Here is a 21806-nt window from a genome sequence, read left to right on the forward strand (position 1 = left end):
TTGCCCACAAATTTGTCTTCCTGCAAGTGGTGAAGTGGAACCCCAGGTAACGGAAGGCTGTGGACTTCCAAGCTATGAGTGTAGGGGCAATGTTGGCGGTGTGGGGTTTCACCTCGGAACAAGTATAGAATTTTCCCTAGTTAACTTGGAGCCCAGTCACCGCTTCGAAGTCCTGAAAGGCAGATGTCGAACAGGAGGTGTCGATTTTCATATCTCAGATGTAAAGTAGAACATAATTTGCGTAAAGGAACACTAAGTTCCTCCGTGCAGCTGTAATCCCCCCCCTCCCCCCACAAACGGGGCTCTTCCAACTGAGGCAGTGCGCCATTGGCTACATGGATATGGAGAACAGGATTGGGGAGATGGGACAACCCTGTTTAACCACGACCAACAGGAAAGGGGGGCAATATTAGGCAGCCCTCTTGGACCCTTGAAGAGAGGTTTATGTTTAGTAGTTTGTTGTAAGCTAGGAGGCATGGACCTAGAACGAAGGATGATAGGGTCGCAAACAGGTGCTCCATAAGAGTCAATCAATACAGACTATTAGGCTGATCTAGTATATAATGGGGATGCCTGGTCTATTACACTGAATAGGCGACGGATATTATAGGGGTGGCCAGTTAGCTGTGTAGGTCAGAGTGATACATACTGAAGAATGGCAGATTGCAATTGTAATATCCAGCCTGTAGGCAGGGTCATTTCTGTTCTTGTAGGGGACCACCACACCAGCAGTTATCAAGGTTTGTCCCCTTATGAGTGGATTCGAGCTGTGTATTTGCTAGAGTTAGGCTGGCAATCCGAGAGATACTGCAGTACGGTGCCTCAGGAAGCCCTCGTTAATAGTGTGGAGCAGACTGATTAAAAAGCCGCCTACAGTGTTGAAGAAAGAAGTGGATGGGCTGGCCCGTGGTCTTTGGTTTTTACAGGTAGTCTGCTAATGGCAGGGTCACAACCTGGTCCTGAGTTTCATTGGCATGCTTCACTTGGCGTTAGCCTGGCATGACTCAGCATGTACCTAACAAGTGCACTTTGTCCAGAAGGTCTTGGGTGGTCTGTTTTTGGGTCTTCAGCTGTGGTACCATCTCTGTGATATTACGTTCTGTGTTGGTGAACCGGGAAGTCATTTTTCGCAGGTCCTTCTGAAGGAGACCAAATTCCACACATATCTCCTTTATGTGCGCTTCTACTGATGAGCAAGAGGATTTATTGGTAAGTAGGATGGTGGCCTGTTTTTCACCCAAGTCCTGTGGAGAGCTGGAGGTCTTTGCCCGTGTCAAGGCTCCTCCCCATGATGGAGTGTGGGATAGGGTGGACGGGGGTGAGGTTTTGGTGATGCTGGATCACTGTATGCAGGATGACTAAAATCATGTTCCGTGGGGTAAAAGTCTGCTAGTGTCAGCTGTGGTCTTTGTAGTAGCCAGCTCCCTACACCTGTGCCGGGCATGCCCGGTATGGTATGCAAGGTTGGTTCTGGCCAGTCGACAGTCTGATTGGGGGGGGGGGGGGGGGGGGGGGGGGTGGTGGTGGTGGTGGTGTGTGTGTGTGTGTGTGTGTGTGTGTGTGTGTGTGTGTGTGTGTGTGTGTGTGTGTGTGTGTGTGTGTGTGTGTGTGTGTGTGTGTGTGTGTGTGTGTGTGTGATGACAGGATTAATGTTGATTGCGGCATTCAGGTCCTGGAGCAAAGTTACTCCACAGCTGCCATCTTTGGCTCCATGGCAACCCCATAAACACCCTCTCATACACACACTGTATATAATGGGTTGAGGCTGTAGACTTGTCACCTGGTTTGTTTGTGCACTAGCATACACCGCACACAACCTGTTAAATGTAGTCCTTAGGGAGTGGGGCTTAAGTGGCGAGTCGACAAGGAAATACTGGAAACAGTACTTACATACCCCAGGATGATGCAGAATACCCAGTTCAGTAGATCCTGCATAATATATTTCATATAGCTTACCTCACTCCTGCAACTCTGTCCTAAATGTTTTGGTCCTCCTCTGTTTGCCCGAGATGCCAACATGCAGGTGCTGACACGATGCACATATTCTCGAGTTGCTCAGTCTGTAACCTTATGGGTGTCAGTGTCCAACTTGCTGAGAGGTGACTGGATGTGTTCACAATGGAAGTTGCACTGTTGGGATTGTTCAGGTGCTCAAAAACAGATAAAGCTGCGAACCGGTTTATAAACCAAGCATTGCTGATAGCATGCAGACTAATTGCCATGCACTGGAAAGCCCAGGTATTGTTAGATATAGCCCACTGGTGTGCGGCAATACTGAAGTGGGGACAGGGAGAGGAGCTCAGGAGGCAAGAAATATGAGGACTACGCAAATACCCCAGAAATGTGGAATGGGAAGCACTATTACTTGACTTGCACACATTCAAGAGTTGGTGGCCCGTACTTAAACCTACCCTGGCGGGGACATAACCCCCTCCTCCCCCATCCCCTTTTATCCACATTCCCACACCTCCATCATAACCCCTTCCAGCCTGTCCATGGGTGAGTGACAACACCCTTCTGTTACACCCTTTGATGTCCCCGAATAGCTTCCTAGTGGCCATTATAGCTTCATGGATGTCACTGTTGATTTTCAATGTTTGCAGTACCTGCTTGAGATAGGAAGATTGAATAGCACTTATGGTAATGGCAGAATGTGAGTTAACATCAACACATGACTTGTTTTTTCCAATGTTGCTGTTTAAGGACTGAACCAAGGACTCCTGCTGATACTGATGTGAAACTATTTTATTAATGACGATGTAGCTGGATTGCGGATTTTACTACTGATAATGTAACTTTCATAGATGTAATTTATTCAAGATTGTGATATTGAAAATGCAATTTAAAACTGGTTAAAAAAAAGTTATTGGAGATGCAGTTGGGTAGTTAGCTTTCACTAAAAAATACTAATGGTAGGTCAGCACTAATGAGGGACACATTAGCAAAGCACATTTACTTTTGATATTTATTGAAAATATGAACTATGATTCAATCTCAAGACCGGAGCCATGGATTATGCATTTCCTTTGTCCATTTTATTAATCAGCAGCCTTCACAATTAGAAAAATAAACCTTTATTTCACAGAAATCTTAGGGAAGGGGTATTCCACATAACCTATCAAACTCTAAATTAATAACATAGTCCATGTTTATGTCCCCTCTTTCTTCGTGAGATAAAAATGGTCAGTTCCTTCTTGTTCATTCCCGTTTGGAGCCGTCATTCCCTAGAAGAGAAAATACACCTTGTAACTATTCCATGCAGAACCAATATGACGTTCAAGTGGAGGGCACGCAAATAGCAATGTCACCTTAAATCTCAAATACAGTATTCAAAAGCATGATAATGGCAAAATAGTCATACTACTACCATAGGAAAGTCCCAAATGTATCCTGCATCAACTTTGTCACCGGGTCAACAGAAACCTCTTGCTAAAGCGGGTGTGGTCTTCATGTCCTTAACCCCTTCACTGCCATGGACATAATGCTATTAAAGAACGAGTTACTTACCTTCGGTAGCGACTTTTCTGGTGGATACATTAGCTTCCTGTGGATTCCTCACCTAATGAATACTCCCATTGCGCCAGCATTCAACGGAAATCTTCTTCCTAGCTTCTGCACGTCGACGAGCAGTTGCCAACGCGATGCCGTCTGACGTCATACAGGCAATAAGAGGTCCTCGCCGACGTGAGTACCAACATTTTTTTACGTGCCTGAGAATAATAGGCCATTGAGATGAAAGAACAATAGTAATATTTAATGATATTCCAAACAAACACATTCTGAGAATTCAACCTACCATTTTTTTTTTTTAAAGTAAATAAATATATTAACTATATATATATAGATATAGATATAAACATATATACATAATATATACAAATCCTCAAAACCAAGAGGAGCACACTCAAGAATTACTTGGTTAGACCAAACAGGCAACGGGGAGGCGGGTGGGACCGCGAGGAATCCACAGGTAGCTAATGTATCCACCAGAAAAGTCGCTACCGAAGGTAAGTAACTCATTCTTCTGATGGATACAACTACCTGTGGATTCCTCAACTAATGAATAGAGTCCCAAAGCAGTACCGCACTCGGTGGTGGGTGCCTGAATGGTCAAACCAAGAAATCCTGCAGCACTGACCGTGCAAAATGGCCATCCCTTCTGACCTCAGAGTCCAAGCAGTAATGCTTCGCAAAAGTATGAAGGGATGACCAAGTTGCGGCCTTGCAGATGTCGACCACAGGAACACCCCTAGCCAAGGTCGAAGAGGCCGACTTAGCTCTGGTGGAATGAGCTCTTATACCATCAGGAGGATCCTTCTTTGCTAAAGAGCAACACATTTTAATGCAAAGAGCAACCCACCTGGAGAGTGTTCTCTTGTGGACTGCCTTTCCTCTCCTCTTTCCCACGTATCAGATGAAAAGCTGATCCTCCAGCCTGAAATCCTTTGTCCTGTCTATATAAAAGCTTAGCGCCCTCTTTGGGTCCAAGCGGTGTAGTCTCTCTTCTTCCTTTGACGGATGAGGCGGAGGATAAAACGTGGATAGAGTAATTGTCTGGGCCAAATGAAAGGGTGAAACAACCTTCGGAAGGAAAGCAGCCTTCGTCCTCAACACCACCTTATCCCCATAAAAAGATGTATAAGGGGGTTTGACCAATAGAGCCTGCAACTCACTCTCCTTGCAGAGGTAATTGCAACCAGGAAAACCGTTTTAAGAACCAATAATCTTATGGGGCAAGAATGCATAGGCTCAAAAGGGGACCCCCATAAGGAAAGTTAGAACCACAGTCAAATCCCATTGAGCCATAACGAAAGGAGTTGGAGGGATTTTATTCATAAGGCCCTTCAAGAATCTAAGTACTATTGGTGATTTAAATAAAGAAGGCTGGTCTGGAAGACAAAGAAAGGCTGACAAGGCAAACAAGTAACCCTTAACAGTAGCCACTGCACAACCCCTCTGTGCTAAAGACAAAGCAAAAGATAAAACATCTGACAAATGAGCACGTAAGGGATCAATCTGCCTCTCTCCACACCAAACCACAAATTTAGACCACCTATTAGCATAGATAGATTTAGTGGAGTGTCGCCTGGCCGATAAGATAACATCCACTACATCAGGCAGGAGAGAGAAAGAACTCAGGTTGCCCCGTTCAATCTCCAGGCATGAAGGTGCAGGCTCTGGAGGTGGGGGTGTAAAACCTGCCCCTGCGACTTCGAGAGGAGGTCTGCCCTGAGAGGGAGACGGAGCGGAGGGCACAGTGAGAGTTGGAGAAGGTCCGAGTACCACACCCTCCTTGGCCAATCCGGAGCAATTAAGATGACTTGAGCCCGGTCTTGGCGAATTTTACTCAACACACAAGGAATCAAGGGTATGGGGGGGAAACGCGTAAAGCAACTGGTCGCACCAGGTTATCTGAAACGCATCCCCCAAAGCTCCTTGTACCGGATACTGGAGGCTGCAGAATAACGGGCAGTGCGAGTTCTCCCGGGTGGCAAACAGATCTATCCGAGGAAACCCCCACATCTGGAAGATTAACTGGACTTGATCTGGATGGAGACGCCACTCGTGATCGGCCGAGAAATGGCGACTGAGATTGTCCGCACGTACGTTCAAGACTCCGGCCAGATGATTTGCTACCAAGCAAATCTGATAGTCCTTTGCCCAGGACCATAGCCGTAGAGCTTCTCTGCAGAGAAGGTACGACCCTACCCCTCCCTGTTTGTTTATATACCACATCGCAGTAGTGTTGTCCGTCAGGACCTGAATCGACTGACCAAGAAGGGACGGGAAGAAGGCCTTGAGAGCCAGACGTTCAGCCCGTAACTCCAACAGATTGATATGAAACACCTGTTCTACTGGAGACCAAAGTCCCTTGATCTCCAGGTCCCACAGATGAGCTCCCCACCCTAGAGTGGAAGCATCCGTTATTACTGTGGCCACAGGCGTAGCTTGCGAGAACGGCCTTCCTCTGGAAAGATTGCCGTCCGCAATCCACCATTTCAAATCCATGGCAGCATCTCTGGAGATTCTCACCGAGCCTTTGAGATCTCCTTTGTGTTGAGATCACTGCCTTCGGAGGCACCACTGAAGAGCCCTCATGTGCCAGCGAGCATGCATGACCAACAGTATGCAAGAAGCAAACAGACCGAGCAGACGTAGGACCTTGAGGACTGGAATGACTGCTCCACTTTGAAACATTGGAACCAACGCCTGAATGTCCTGAATCCGCTGAGGCGGAGGAAAGGCTCGGTTCAATGTTGTATCCAGTACTGCCCCTATGAACAGGGGGCGCTGAGAGGGCTCTAGGTGAGATTTGGGCATGTTCACCCAAAAGCCCAGGTCGAACAACAACTGGGTTGTCGACTGCAGGTGATGCAACACGAGCTCCGGAGACCTGGCTTGGATCAACCAGTCGTCTAGATAAGGAAATACTGCTATCCCATTCCTTCTGAGCTCTGCCGCAACCACCGACATCACCTTCGTGAAGACGCAAGGTGCTGAAGTAAGACCAAACGGGAGGACCGCAAACTGATAGTGCTGCGACCCCACCACAAAACGGAGATACTTCCTGTGCGACCTGAGTATCGGGATATGAAAGTAAGCATCCTGCAAGTCGACAGACACCATCCAATCTCCATTGTTCAGTGCCAAAAGCACCTGAGCTAGGGTCAGCATCTTGAACTTTTCCTGTTTGAGGAACCAATTCAAGATCCTTAGGTCCAGGATTGGTCTCAAACGACCATCCTTCTTGGGAATCGGGAAGTACCTTGAATAACAACCTTGACCCCTTTATTGCTCTGGAACCAACTCCACCGAGCCCTTTGAAAGGAGGACTTGAACCTCCTGTTCCAACAACAGGAGGTGTTCTTCTGAACAAAAAGATGGGCGGGGCGGGATGGGGGGCAGAAAGTCCCAAAAGAGAAGGGTGTAGCCTTTTCTCACAATGCTGGTAACCCAGGAGTCTGAAGTTATGACCTCCCACTTGTGGAGAAAATTCAGTAACCTCCCCCCTACAGGAGTGGAGTGAGTGGGAATTGGTGGAAGCCTAAGGCTGCTTCCCCTGCTGCACCCCTCCAGAGGAAGAGGAAAAGGCAGAGTGCTGCTGAGAGGCTCCCCTGGTACGGACCCTACCCCTCCCTCTAAAAGATCTATAGGAGAGAGCAGAGGTAGGCTGCTGGAATTTCCCTCGAAAGGAGGAGGAGGAGGAGCCACAATCAAATCCTCCTAAAAAATCTGGAGGAGGCAGAAGAAGTGGCTTGCAAGCCCAGCGACTTGGCCGTGGCCCTGCTCTCCTTGAACCTCTCTAAGGCCGAATCCGCCTTGGCACCAAAGAGCTTGTTCCCAACAAAAGGACGGTCCAGTAGGGTTGACTGCACATCAGAGGAAAATCATGAGTTACGAAGCCAAGCCTGCCTCCTCGTAACTACAGCAGTGCCCATTGCCCTAGCAATGGAGTCAGTTGTATCCAACCCAGATTGGATAACCAGAGTTGCAGCTGCCTGAGCGTCCAATAATAGATTTAACAGCCCCTGAGGGACCTCCGTATGCGTTGATGCAATCTCGTCCATCAGGGCATAAATGTATCTTCCTAAAATACATGTAGCATTGGTGGACTTCAATGCCATGCTACATGAAGAGAACACCTTTTTGGATGCCATGTCCATCTTCTTGGAGTCTCTATCCGAGGGCACAGATGGAAAAGAGCCAGGAGCAGACCTTGCCGAGCAGGAAGCCTGGACCACCAAGTTTTCAGGTGTTGGATGTCTGGTAAGAAAACCAGGGTCAGCCAGTGCAGCCCGATACCTCCTAGCCACAGATCTATTGACAGCTGAAGAAGACCCCGGCTTCTTCCAGACTTCCAAAACAGGGTCCAGCAAAGCCTCATTGAACGGCAAAAGTGGTTCTGCCGATGTAGAGGCCGGGTGCAACACCTCTGTCAACAAATTCTGCTTGGCTTCAGTTACCAGCAAAGGAAGATCCAAGAAGCTAGCTGCCTTCCTGATAACAGAATAAAAAGTGGCCGCCTCTTCTGTATACTCCCCAGGAGATGACAAGTCCCACTCGGGGGAAGTATCTAGGCCACTAGCAGTGTCCAGCCCATGGAGACCCTCACGAGAGTCCTCAATCTCTCCTTCCTCCATGTTTTGTCTCTGGTACTCCTGCTCTTCAAGGAGGTGGAGAGCAAGCCTCCTCGAGTGCAGCCTCTCCTCTATCCTCGGCGTCGACATGGCGTCAGCTGATGTTGAAGAACGACTCCGATCGAGGAGTCGCATGGAGAGAAGACTGCTTCGGAGTTGCAGGAGGTCTAGACGGCGCCACTGGTTGAAACATCGAAGCCACCGGAGCCGAAGTCTCAGGAGCCACCGGAGCCGATACCGGCGCCGAGCCCACGTTCCCCAGGGGGAGAAAGGGCATAAAGGGTGCCGGTCGAAGCGGAGCCGGAGCACCCATGTTGAAGGCCAAAGGGCCCGAAGGACCAGCCGGTCCACCACCTGGAGCCATCTGCTGGAAGATGGAAAACATTGCATTTAAAAATGCGGTACTATCAGCTCCAGGGGCCGGGAAAGCCGGGTACTGGGGTGCTTGGTTCGAAGGCGACACCGACCTCGACGTCTGCAACGACGGAGAAAATATTTGAGGCTGCGGAACCTCAAACACTGAAGGTGGTTGGCCCGATGACCCGGGCGAAGTCGGTGAGGCTGGAGAAGGCAACGGCGTCGCCGGATGGGGAGTGACAGTGGGACTGACCTCCCAAGTCTTCAGACGTCGAGTTGATAGTGACCTCGACCTCTCTTTACTCGACCGGCGCCGTGATTCTCGATGACGCCGGGAGTCCCGATGACGCCGATGAGACTTCGGTGACGAGGATTTTCGATGACATCTCTTTTCCTTCCTTTTCGACTTCGCCAGAAAAAGCTTAGCCTCGCGCTCTTTCAGGGCCTTAGGATTCATATGTTGACACGAATCGCACTTGTCAACATCATGATCGGAACTAAGACACCACAAACAGTCTTAGTTAGTTACCGACATTTTGCCCCCACACTCACGGCAGGGCTTGAATCCTGACTTTCTTTGCGACATTGTAATCTCAAAGAAAAAAATAGATCCAAAAAACACACTGTAACTGTCGAACAGCAACAGTAGCTCCCTCTAAGATAACCGTTTCGAATGGCACGGAAAAAAGTGAACTGACGTCGGCGAGGACCTCTTATTGCCTGTATGACGTCAGACAGCGTCGCGTGGGCAACTGTGACGTTCTCGTCGACGTGCAGAAGCTAGGAAGAAGATTTCCGTCGAACGCTGGCGCAATGGGAGTATTCATTAGGTGAGGAATCCACAGGTAGTTGTATCCATCAGAAATAGGCTGATCTGCCCCCAGGGAGGGCAGAAGCCATTAGGCACCAGGGATGCTTTTATTTATATTGAGAACAGGAGTGACCCCTTAGGCAAGGGTTGTTCCCCCCTCAAGCAATATTTTTAAATGATCAATTCGTGCCCCCTCCCCCCTCCCCCCCAGGGGGCAGATTGGCCTTTATTAATTAGGCCGATCTGCCCCTTTTGGCAGGGGGTGGGGTGCAGAAGCCACTAGAAACCAGGGTTTTTTTAACATTTTTTTTAAACCTTTATACTGATAAGGGGTGCGACCCCTTATGCAAGCTCACAAATGGCCTAAAGTACAAATTACTTACCTTCGGTAATGAAATATCTGGTAGAGACATATTCTAGTTGCAGATTCCTTACCTTAGAATTTCCCCCCAGGCGTTAGACTGTATCTGGAGATTTTTCTTCGAGCAATACCCTTGGGGGTCTGTAGGTGGCGTTGTTCGACTCCGCAGGCATCGACTGATGCCTTGATGACGTCTGGAGTAGTACACTGACGCCGCCCTCCCGCAGTGATGTCAGTTTCTTTTAACGACTTTCCACGCCAGAGCGCAGAGCCGCTAAGAACACTGAGATTGGTGTGACAGAGCTAAGGACCTGAAAGGGTGGAACACCTGTCCCCAGAAATAATATCGCAAAGCGGGGAGGATGGGCGGGCGGTAAGGAAGCTGCAACTAGAATGTGTCTCCCACCAGATATTTCAAATACCGAAGGCAACTAACCTGTACATCTGATAGAGACTTCTAGTTGCAGATTCCTTACCTTAGAATTGATACCCAAGCAATGCCATCCCTTGTGGTGGGCTGCGAACAAAGACAAGATCATACTAGAAAGTCTTGCAGGACTGAACGACCAAAGTAGCCGCCTCGACGGACCCGACTATCCAGGCAGTAATGCTTATCAAACGTGTGCAGGGATGCCCATGTAGCTGCCCGACAGATATCCAGGACAGGAACTCCGCGTGCTAACGCAGTGGAAGCTGCAATTTCTCTGTTGGAATGAGCACGCAAGCCTTCAGGAGGTTGCTTTTTAGCCAAAGTGTAGCACATTTTGATGCAAAGAAGCAGCCATCGAGAGATGATATGCTTTTGCACCGCCTTCCCTTTCTTAGCACCCACATAGCCAAAGAGTTGATTGTCCACCTGGAAATCTTTAGTACAATGGAGGTAGAACACCAACACTCTTTTTGGGTCCAGACAGTGGAGTCTCTCCCCTTCTCATGGGAAGGGTGTGGGAGTGAGTAGAAGGTAGGCAAAGTGATGGACTGGCCTACATAAAATGGTGTAAATACCTTAGAAAGGAATGAAGCTCTAATGCGTAACACCACTTTGTCAGGGTGTACAGACAAGTTTGGAGGCATTGAAGAAAGCACCTGGAGCTCACTCACCCTGCAAGCAGAGGTGATAGCGACAAAGAAAGACAGTTTGAATGCGAGGATCCGCAAGGGACAATTATGCATTGGCTCAAAGGGGGTACACATTAAATAAGTAAGTACAAGATTAAGATCCCACTGAGGCATAATAAATGGAGTGGGAGATAATAAGTGGGTGAGCCCTTTTAAGAACCTACTGACAATAGGAGATTTAAAGAGTGAGGGCTGATCAGGTAACCTTTAAGGGTGCCCAAAGCAGAGCCCTGCTGGGCTAAATAATGAACAGAAGAACCTCTGACAGAGGGGCACAAATGTGATCAACAGATTTGTTGGTACACCATGCCACAAGATATATTCCAACGACAGGCATATACAGTTTTAGTCGATGGATGCCTGGCTGCCAAGAAACATTGCAGACTTTGGGTGGAAGGGCAAATGCATTCAACTGTTGCAGCTCAATCTCCACGCATGAAGGTGGAGGTTGGACAGGTGCCGGTGGAGAACCGTCTCCTGCTGCTGTGACAGAAGATCCGCCCAAAGAGGCAGTCTGAGTGGAGGATGGATATGCTCAATAGCTCTGGATACCACACTCTTCAAGCCCAGTCCGGAGCCACCAAGATAACTTGGGCCCGGTCGTACTTGATTTTCTTGAGAACTCTGGGTAGAAGAGGGCTAGACGGGAAGGCGTACAGGAGGCTGGAGCTCCACTCGAGATGAAAAGCGTCTCCGAGCGAGTGCCGTCTTCGAAAATTCCAACGTGCAAAACAGCTGACATTGCGTGTTCTCTGCGGAGGCAAACAGATCTAACCAAGGCTCTCCCCACTTGAGACCTTGCGTCACCTCCAGATAGAGACGCCATTCGTGATCGACTGTGCGTCGGCGGCTGAGTTTGTCTGCTCTGGCGTTGAGAGCCAGCCAGATGTTCAACCATCAGCGTAATGCCCTGATATTCCAGCCATGTCCAGAGGCGTAGTGCTTCCTGACAAAGGGTCCAGGACCGAGTTGTCTGTTGGAGTACCACATGGCGGTAGTGTTGTTTGTGAACACCTGCACCACTTTCCCTTAGAGAGGGAAGGAATGTTTTTGACCTAAGCCTGATTGCCCGGAGCTCCAGCATTTTTATGTGGAGCCCGACTCCGCCGGAAACCAGAGGCCTCTGATCTCTGCTTCTCCCATGTGGCCACACCAACCCACAAGTGACGCATCTGTCACTATAGATATATCTGGTTGGGGAAGGGAGAGGGATCTGCTGTTGACACAATTTGGATTCTAAAGCCACCACTGCAGGTCTTTCGCAGTCCCCTCCGAGATATGGACCATGTCTGAGCGATTTCCCTGATGCTGCGCCCACTGGAACTTTAGGTCCCACTGCAGAGTGCGCATATGCCATCTGGCATGTGTACTAGCAGGAGACATGAGGCCATGAGGCCCAGCAGGCTCACACTCACCGAAACCCAAGACCGAGGCTGAAAGAAAGATCTGAATCATAGCCTGAAGGTCTTGGACTCGCTTGTCTGGAGAATAAGCGAGAAATCGCACTGTATCCAGAACAGCTCCAATGAAAGTGAGCGTCTGAGAGGGAGTCAGGTGTGACTTCGGCACGTTTATAGTGAACCCCAGCTTGTGCAGGAGGTTCGCCATAGTCTGAAGGTGAGAGACGACTGTCTGGGGAGAAGGCGCCTTCAACAGCCAGTCATTGAGGTAGAGTAAAACTGAGACCCCTAACCTGCACAGATGAGCTGCAACCACCGCCATCATTTTTGTGAACACCAGAGGGGCGGTGGTAAGGCCGAAAAGGAGCATGGTAAACTGAAAGTGCTCGTGACCTACCATGAATCGTAGGTAACGTCTGTGGGCAGGCAGGATGGGGATGTGAAAATAAGCGTCCTGCAAGTCCAACGCTACCATCCAGTCTCATGGGTCTAAGGCAGAAAGAACCTGAGCCAGGGTGACCATTTTTAATTTCTCCTTCTTGAGGAAGTAGTTCAGGACCCGAAAGTCTAGGATTGGATGTAAGCCCTTGTCCTTCGTTGGTATAAGAAAGTAGCAGGAATAACAACCACGACCCACTTCTGGCACAGGGACTCTTTCTATAGCTCCCTTGGCCAAGAGAGCCATGACTTCCTGGTGGAGAAGCACAAAATGATCCTCCGGAAGATGATGGGAGGATGGTGGCATGTGTGGTGCTGCAGATTCCAAAGGAGGGTGGGGAGGAGTAGCCCTTCCGAATGATCTGCAAAACCCACCCATCAGTGGTGATAAGTTCCCAGAGGGGCAGGTGATGGCGGATCCTGCCCCTAACTGGGTAGGAGTGACGGGACTAGGAGGGTTTGGAGACTGCAGTGTGGGGGGCAGAGGTGGAATGTACAGACCTATGGTTCCCCGTCTCACAGCCACGGGGAATTCCGCGACCTCGGCCATGCATAGGCTGCCCAGCGTGCGTGGCACGATGGCTGGGTTGAGGACATGACAGGGTGCCCCTTCCGTGTTCCACGAAATGGATGAAAAGCTGAATGCGGTGGGCGAGTGGCGGAGGAAAGACCAAGGGTCCGAGCCGTAGACTGGGAATCATTGAATCTCTCCAAGGCAGAGTCCGCTTTGTCTCCAAAGAGACGGGTGCCATCAAAGGGCATGTCCATGAGTGACTGTTTGACATCCCCCGAGAAGCCACACGTGCATAACCAGGCATGGCGCCGTAAGACCACTGTTGTTGCAACCGATCTGCCCAGAAAGTCTCTCGTATCCCGCCCACAACGGATAGTGAACTTTTCTGCATCTCTCCCATCTTTCACTGCTTGGGAGACGATAGCACGGGCCTCCTCCGGTATCTTCGGCAGGACTTGCGCAACTGTAACCCACAGGGAGTGGGTATAACGTCACAAAAAACATGCAGTGTTCACAGACCGCAGTGCGAGGCTGCAGGAAGAAAACAACTTCTTGGCAAATTGTTCCAGCCTTTTGGATTCACTATCCTGGGGTACGGAAGGGAATGCGCCTGAAGAAGTGGAAGCCTGGATAACACGACTCTCAGGAGTGGGGTGTTGGGACAGGAATTTTGGGTCGGTCGGTGCAGGCCAATGGCGGCTAGCAATAGTCCTGTTCACAGGAGCCCCTGTGTTGGGTTTGGACCATGTACTCAAAAGGACATCGGTGAGGGCCTCATTGAATGAGAGAAGGGGTTCTGAAGTAGAAGCCCCAGGCTGAAGCACCTCAGCTGCCCTACTGACCACGATACTGTAAGTTGCTTCCTTCGCCGTAGCCACACTAGGAGGAGACAGCATGCCAGCATCAGGAGAAGTATCCAGACCACTGGCTTCACCCAAATCATGTTCCCAGTCCACAGCATGGTCATCCTGGTATTCATAATGGTCCAGGGATCCATCCAATTCCTCCCCATAGGAAAAAGGGTCCGAATCAGACCTTGGGTGAATAGGCCCCACTGAAGCCGATGGTGCAGTCGACCGATGCCTCTCCGAGTCGTCTGGGATAAATTCTTGTTCTCCTCCAGGGGAACCCACAAACTATGGGTACCTCTCGAATCCCTATGAAGTTGGCAAAAATATAAATAAAAATAAATACGTATTTAAAAAAAAAAAAAAAAAACTTCTTAGCCAAAGCGTAGCACTTTTTGATGCAAAGAAGCACCCATCGTGAGATGTTACACTTCTGCACCGCCTTCCCTTTCTTCGTCTCTTCACACCCATGCCGATCCTGGTATGACCAGACAGACAACTGGGAGGCGGGAGGGACCGTGAGGAATCCACAGGTAGCTAATATATCCACCAGAAAAAGCGTTACCGAAGGTAAGTAACTTGCTCTTCTGATGGATACAACTACCTGTGGATTCCTCACCTAATGAATAGAGTCCCAAAGCAGTACCACCTCGGAGGGTGTCTGTCTGGTCAAACCAGGAAATCCTGCAGCACCGACCGCGCAAAATTGCCATCCATTCGCACCTCTGCATCCAAACAATAATGCTTCACAAAGGTGTAGAGGGAAGACCAAGTCACAGCCTTGCAGATGTCCACCATCAGAACACCTCTGGCCAAAGCCGATGAGGTTGACTTGGCCCCGGTGGAATGAGCCCTGATCCCCTCAGGAGGATCCTTCTTTGCCAATGAGTAACATATTTTAATACAAAGAACGGCCCACCTGGAGATCGCTCTCTTGTGGACGGCCTTCCCCTTCCTCACGTATCCAATAAAGAGTTGTTCATCCAACCGGAACTCTCTCGTCCTGTCGACATAAAAACTGAGAGCCCTCTTAGGGTCCAGACGATGGAGTCTTTCCTCCTCCTTAGATGGATGAGGAGGAGGGTAGAACGTCAAGAGAGTTATTGATTGTCCCAAGTGAAATGGAGACACCACCTTGGGGAGGAAAGCCACCCTGGTCCTCAAAAGCACCTAATCCTTATAAAAAGTGGTGAAAGGCGGGTGAGCAGAAAGAGCCTGCAGTTTGCTAACACGTCTAGCCGAAGTGATGGCCACCGTTTTGAAAAACAAATATCCTAATGGGCAGCAAGGAAGTCAACACCAAATTCAAGTCCCACTGCGGCATAATAAAAGGCGTGGGAGGAAATTTATTAGTAAGCCCCCTCAAAAATCGAACAACAAAAGGAGATCTGAATAGGGAGGGCTGATCTGGAAGATATAAAAAAAGTCGAAAGGGACGAAAGATAGCCCTTAACCGTGGGCAAAGCACAACCACGCTGAGCCAATGACAACGCGAACAACAAAACATCAGAAAGATGGGCACTTAAGGGATACATTTTCTTCTCCCCACACCAAAGAACAAAATTAGCCCACCTACTTGCATAGACCAACTTGGTGGAGTGTCGTCTGGCTGATAAAAGAACGTCCACCACCTTCGGTGGGAGAGAAAAGGAACTCCGGTTGCCCCGTTCGATCGCCAGGCATGAAGCTGCAGGCTTTGTAGGTGGTGTGTCGAACCTGCCCCTGCGAAAGGAGGTCTGCCCTGAGAGGGAGACGGAGCGGAGGGTACAGTGAGTCGGAGAAGGTCTGCATACCACACCCTTCATGGCCAATCCAGAGCTTTCAGAATGACTTGGGCCCGGTCTTGCCGAATCTTCCTCAAAACCCGAGGAATCAAGGGTATGGGAGGAAACGCGTAAAGCAACTGGTCACACCAGGACATCTGAAACGCGCCCCCCAACGCTCCTTGCATCGGATACTGGAGGCTGCATAACGACTGACAATGCGCATTCTCGAGTGGCAAAGAGGTCTATTCAGGGAAAAAAAAACATCCGAAAGATGTAAAGAACTAGATCCGGATGCAGACACCACTCGTGGTTGTCCGAGAAGAAGCGACTGAGCTTGTCCGCATGTACGTTTAGGACCCCGGCCAAATGGTTTGCCACTACACAAAGCCGATGGTCCCGCACCCGGGACCAGAGTCGCAGAGCCTCTCTGCAAAGAAGGTACGACCCTACACCCCCCCGTTTGTTGATATACCAAATCGCAGTTGTGTTGTCCACCAGAATCTGAACTGACTGACCGCAAAGGGAAGGGAGGAAGGTCTTGAGGGCCAAACGAATCGCCCGTAGTTCCAGCAGATTAATATGAAACCTCTGCTCTACTGGAGACCAACGATCCTTGATCTCCAGATCCTCCAGATGAGCTCCCCACCCTACGGTGGAGGCATCCTTTATCACTGTGGCCACCAGAGTTGGCTGCAAGAACGGCTTCTCTTGAGAAAGGTTGCCTTCCACAGCCCACCATCGGAGATCCGCTGCAGTGTCTCTGGAGACCCTCATCGATTCCCCGAGATCTCCTCTGTGCTGAAGCCACTGCTTGCGGAAGCACCACTGAAGAGCCCTCATATGCCAGTGTGCATGTGTGACCAACAGAATGCAAGAAGCGAACAGACCGAGCAAACAAAGGACCTTGAGGACCAGAACTACTGCTCCTTCTTGAAACATTGGAACCAGCGCCTGAATGTCCCGTATCCGCTGTGGCGGAGGAAAGGCTCGATTCAATGTTGTGTCCAGTACTGCCCCTATGAACAGGAGACGTTGAGAGGGCTCTAGGTGAGACTTGGGCACATTTATTGAAAAACACAGACTGAACAACAACTGGGTTGTCAGCTGCAGATGACGCAGCACAAGCCCCGGAGACTCAGCTTTGATAAACCAATCGTCCAGGTAAGGGAATACTGCTACTCCCTTTCTCCTGAGGTGTGCTGCAACAACTGCAATCACCTTCGTGAAGACCCGTGGTGCGGAAGTAAGACCAAAAGGAAGGACCGCAAACTGGTAGTGCTGCGATCCTACCACAAACCAGAGATACTTCCTGTGCGACTTGAGAATGGGAATGTGAAAATAAGCATCCTGCAAGCCGACCGACACCATCCAATCCTCCTTGTCCAACACCAAAAGCACCTGTGATAGAGTCAGCATTTTTAATTTCTCCTGTTTGAGGAACCAATTCAAAATCCTCAGGTCCAAAATAGGCCTCAGATGACCATCCTTCTTGGGGATCAGGAAGTACCTGGAATAACACCCCTGACCCCTTTCTTACTCTGGAACCAACCCCACTGCACCTTTCAATAATAGGGAGAGAACCTCCTGTTGTAACAGCAAGAGATGATCTTCTGAACAAAAAGGAAAGACGGGGAGGGAAGTGAGGCGGGATCTCCCGAAAGGGAAGGGCGTAACCTCTCCTCACCAAACTGATGAAGTCTGTTGTTATAGACTCCCATATGGGAAGAAAGAGTGAAAGCCTCCCCCTACCGGAGAGGTATAAGAAACAATGGTGAGAGAACTAGGGCTTCTTTCCTTGAGGTAACCCTCCAGCGGAAGAGGAAGGGTGCTGCTGCTGGGTGGCACCTCTTGTGCCGACTCTCCCCCGCCCCCTGTATGAGCGATAAGGGAGGCTGGAGGACTGCTGCGATCTCCCACGAAAGGAAGAACCTCTTCCAAAAACATGCATGCGATCGAAATGGGGTAGCAGCAGCCTGCAGACCCAAAGATCTAGCTGTGGCCCTACATTCTTTAAAGCGCTCTAGCGAAGAGTCCGCTTTTGAACCAAACAGTTTTGCCCCATCAAAGGGCAGATCCAGCAACATAGACTGGACGTCTGTCGAAAATCCGGAAGTGCGTAACCACGCATGCCGTCTGGAGGCAACGGAAGTCCCCATGGCTCTTGCAATAGAGTCCGTGGTATCCAGCCCTGTCTGAATAACCTGTGTAGCCGCCACCCGAGCGTCCGAAAGAAGACTACACAAATCCTGGCACATGTCCGGAAGTACAGTCTTCGTCGCATCCATTATGGCATGGATATACCTGCCCAGAATACATGTTGCATTGGCAATTTTAGAGCCATGCTGCAAAAAGAACACACCTTCCTGGCCGATTGGTCCATCCATTTGGATTCCCGGTCCGAGGGTACTCCCGGAAACGAACCAGGGGCCGACCTCAAAGAGCAGGATGCTTGCACCACCAAGCTCTCTGGTGAAGGGTGTTTGGATAAAAACTCCGGGTCCCCAGGCGCAGATCTATAATGCCTGGCCACCGACCTACTATCAGACAAAGAAAAAAACAGGCTTCTTCCAAACCTCTTCGATCGGATCCATCAGGGCTTCATTAAATGGTAAAAGAGGATCCACCACGGCTGTAGCAGAATGCAAATCCTCAGTCGAAAGGTTGGTCTTCACCTGCGCCGTCGGTAAAGGAAGATCCATAAATGCTGCGGCCTTCCTAATAAGATTGGTAAGAGGCTGCCTCCTCTGTATATTCATCAGGGGATGGCAGATCATATTTGAGAGGTTTCAAGACCACTTGCTGTGTCCAACCCAGGGAAATCACCCTGGGGGTCAGTGATCTCCCCTTCTTCGAGGAATTGCTGTTGATATTCCCTCTCCTCTAAAAGTCTAAGTCATGGAGCAGAGCAACGTCGGTGAATGGTGCCGGGAAGGCGTCATGACAGGTTCTCCGGATCCACCGACGCCGCAGATGGATCCATAAGCGCCATGGAGAAGGCACCCGCATCCGATGCCGACATCCGACCCCATCACCTCCAACACCAGTATCAAAGGTCTCTCCCTCGACGTCGAGGGCTGCACTGTCGGCAGAGGGGCCTGACTTGAATCTCCAGCCAAACAAAATGGCATAAACGGCGTCGGTTTATATGGAGCTGGAACGAGATTGAAAGCCAGGGGACCAGTGGGGCCAGCCGGCGCACCACCTCCCGGAGCCATATTTTGAAAAATCTGGAACATGGCATTAAGGAATGCTGCAGGATCCGCACCCGGAGCCGGGAACGAAGGATAAGCCTGTGGAGCCGGTGCCGGGCTGGACTCTTCAGGTTCAGGATGCACCGGCGAAGTCAGATGACTGAGGATCCACAACTTCAAAGACTGACGGGGCCGGGGACGTTTGCGGCGTCGCAGGTTGAGGGGGACACAGTCGGACTCACTTCCCAAGACCTTTGGTGCCGGGACGATGGAGACCTCGACCGACTTCTGGACTGACGTCGGGAGTCACGATGACGTCACTTCTTATGGGATGACTTTCCAGAAGAGGACCGATGGTGCTGCTTCCTCTCCTCCTTGGACCTTGCCAAGAAAACCTTTGCCTCGCGTTCCTTCAATGCCTTCGTATTCATCTTTTGGCAGGATCCGCCTTCTTGGAAGTCGTGATCGGAACTGAGGCACCAAAGACAATCGTTGTGCGGATCAGTCACAGACATGCAACCTCCACATTCCCTGCAAGGCTTCAACCCCGACTTTTTCGGAGCCGACATCCTGGGAATACATACCTTCCGAAGAGCTAATGATACAGGTAACAGAAAAGGGTCGGTGGAGGAAATCAAGAGACTTGTTTCTACACCATGACACAAATTGATGCCGACAAGCGTATACCATTTTGGTGGAGGGACTCCTGGTTGCCAAGATAAACTCACAGACTTCGTGTGGAAGGTCAAAAGCCGTCAACTGCTGCCGCTCTATCGCCACATGGAAAGCGAAGATTGGACAGCTTCAGATGGAGAACCATCCCCTGCTGCTGCACCAGAAGTGCCTCCCTAATTTGCAGTCTGACTGGAAGATCGGTGGCCATGCTCAATAGCTCTGGATACCGTACTCTCCGTGCCCAGTCTGGAGCCACAAAGATTACTTGGGCCAGAAGTGGTATTGGCAGGAAGGCGTAAAGGAAGCCCAAGATCCACTCAAGACTAAAAGCGTTGCAGAGCGAGTGCAGTCATGAAAACTTCAACATGCAAAACAGCTGACATTGAGTGCTCTCTACAGAGCCGAACAGATAACCAAAGCTCTCCCCATTTGTGAAAGAGACCTTGCACCTTTTCTAGATGTAGACGCCATTCTAGATCGACTGACTCAATGACTGCATTTGTCTGCTCTGACGCTTGGGGATCACACCAGATGTTGAACCACCAGCGATATGCCCTGATGTGCCAGCCATGTCCAGAATCACAGAGCCTCTTTATAAAGTGTCCAGGACCCTACTCCACCCTGTTTGTTGCAGTACCACATGCCAGTAGTGCCGTCTGTGAACACTTGCACTACTTTCCCTTTGAGAGAGGGAAGTATTTCAATGCAAGCGTGATTCCCTGGAGCTCCAGAAGGTTGATGTTGGGCCCAGAATCCGCATGAGACCAGAGGCCTATGATCTACGCCTCTCCTATGTGGCCGCCCAATCCCAGTAGTGAGGCATCTGTCACTACTGAGATATCTGGTTAGGGGAAGCAAGAGATCCAGATTCCAAAGCCACCACAGCAGATCTTTCACAGTCCCCTCCGAGATCTAGACCATGTCGGAGAGATTACACTGATGCTGTGCCCACTGGAACTTAAGTCCCATTGAAAAGCCCACATATGCCATCTGGCATGTGTCACTAGAAGGATGCAGGACACCATGAGGCCCTGCAGCCTCTGAGTTGTTTTCACCGAAAGCCAGGATAGAGGCTGAAACATCAGAATCATAGCATGAATATTCTTGATTCGCTTTTTGGGAGGATAGGTCCGAAACTGCACTGTGTCCAGAACAGCCCCGATTAAACGGAGCATCTGATAGGAAGTCAAGTGAGACTTTGGCATGTTTATAGTGAACCTCAATGTATGCAGGAGGTTCGCCTTAGTCTGAAGGTGGGAGACAACTTTCTGGGGCGTGTCTGCCTTCAACAGCCAGTCATCGAGATAGGGGAAGACCGAAACCCCTAACCTGCACAGATGAGCTGCAACCACCGCCATCACTTTCGTGAACACCCGAGGGGTGCTGGTAAGGCCCAAAGGGATCACAGTAAATTGAAAGTGCTCGTGATCTACTAGGAATCGTAGACAGTACCCGTGGGCAGGCAGGATGTGAATATGGAAACAAGCACCCTGCAAGTATAACGCTACCATCCAGTCTGCTGGGTCTAAGGCAGACAAGACATGAGTCAGAGTGAGCATTTTTAACTTCTTCTTGCAGAACAGAATGAGGGCCCGAAGGACATAAGTCTTTGCCTTTTTTGGGCACCAGAAAGTAGCAGGAATAACAACTACAACCTACTTCTGGCACAGGGACCCTCTCTATGGCACCTTTGGCGAAGAGAGCTGTGACTTTCTAGCAGAGAATTGCCAGATGATCATCTGGTAAGGGACCGTAAGATGGAGGCATGGCCGGTGGGGATTACCCCCTTTGTATGATATGCAAAACCCACCTGTCTGTCGTGATGGTCTCCTAGTGGAGCAGATGAATGCAAATCCTGCCACCAACTGCTATATGAGGGTGGGTACGGACTAGGAAGGTTTGGAGGCTGCACCAGGGTGGAGTGGGCAAACCTGTGTTTTCCTGTCCCATGGGCCTGTAGGATTCTGCATCCCCGGTGGCTGTAAAAGGGACCCAACAGGAAGCCCGTTCTGTTGCCACGAAAGGGGCAAAATATGGACAGTTGGTGGTGAGGTGAAACAGAGAGGCCAAGGGATCGAGCCATAGCCCGGCACTCAAACCTCTCATGCGCTGAGTCCGCCTTGTCCCCAAAGAGACAGGTGCCATCAAAGGGCATGTCCATGAGGGTCTGTTGGACATTTCCTGGAAA

General features: G+C 50.0%; 1 protein-coding gene across 7 annotated transcripts in view; it reads right to left on the minus strand.

The window, feature by feature from the left end:
- Positions 1-2951: 2951 nt before the first annotated feature.
- LOC138282337 (uncharacterized) overlaps positions 2952-21806 on the minus strand; it is a 63212-nt gene continuing 44357 nt past the window's right edge. For 5 of the 7 annotated variants that reach the window (XR_011200927.1, XR_011200929.1, XR_011200928.1 and 2 more), the window contains one exon: positions 2952-3224. Coding sequence is in view for 2 of the 7 variants with exons in the window: in XM_069219739.1 (XP_069075840.1) it covers positions 3199-3224 (26 nt within the window). In the remaining 5 variants the exon portion in view is untranslated. Of the gene's footprint in view, positions 3225-3507; positions 10715-21806 lie in introns of those variants that run through there. The other 2 variants (XR_011200926.1, XR_011200925.1) reach the window with 2 other exon arrangements.

This window comes from Pleurodeles waltl, chromosome 2_2, assembly GCF_031143425.1.
Source record: "Pleurodeles waltl isolate 20211129_DDA chromosome 2_2, aPleWal1.hap1.20221129, whole genome shotgun sequence".
Classification (NCBI taxonomy): Eukaryota; Metazoa; Chordata; class Amphibia; order Caudata; family Salamandridae; genus Pleurodeles; species Pleurodeles waltl.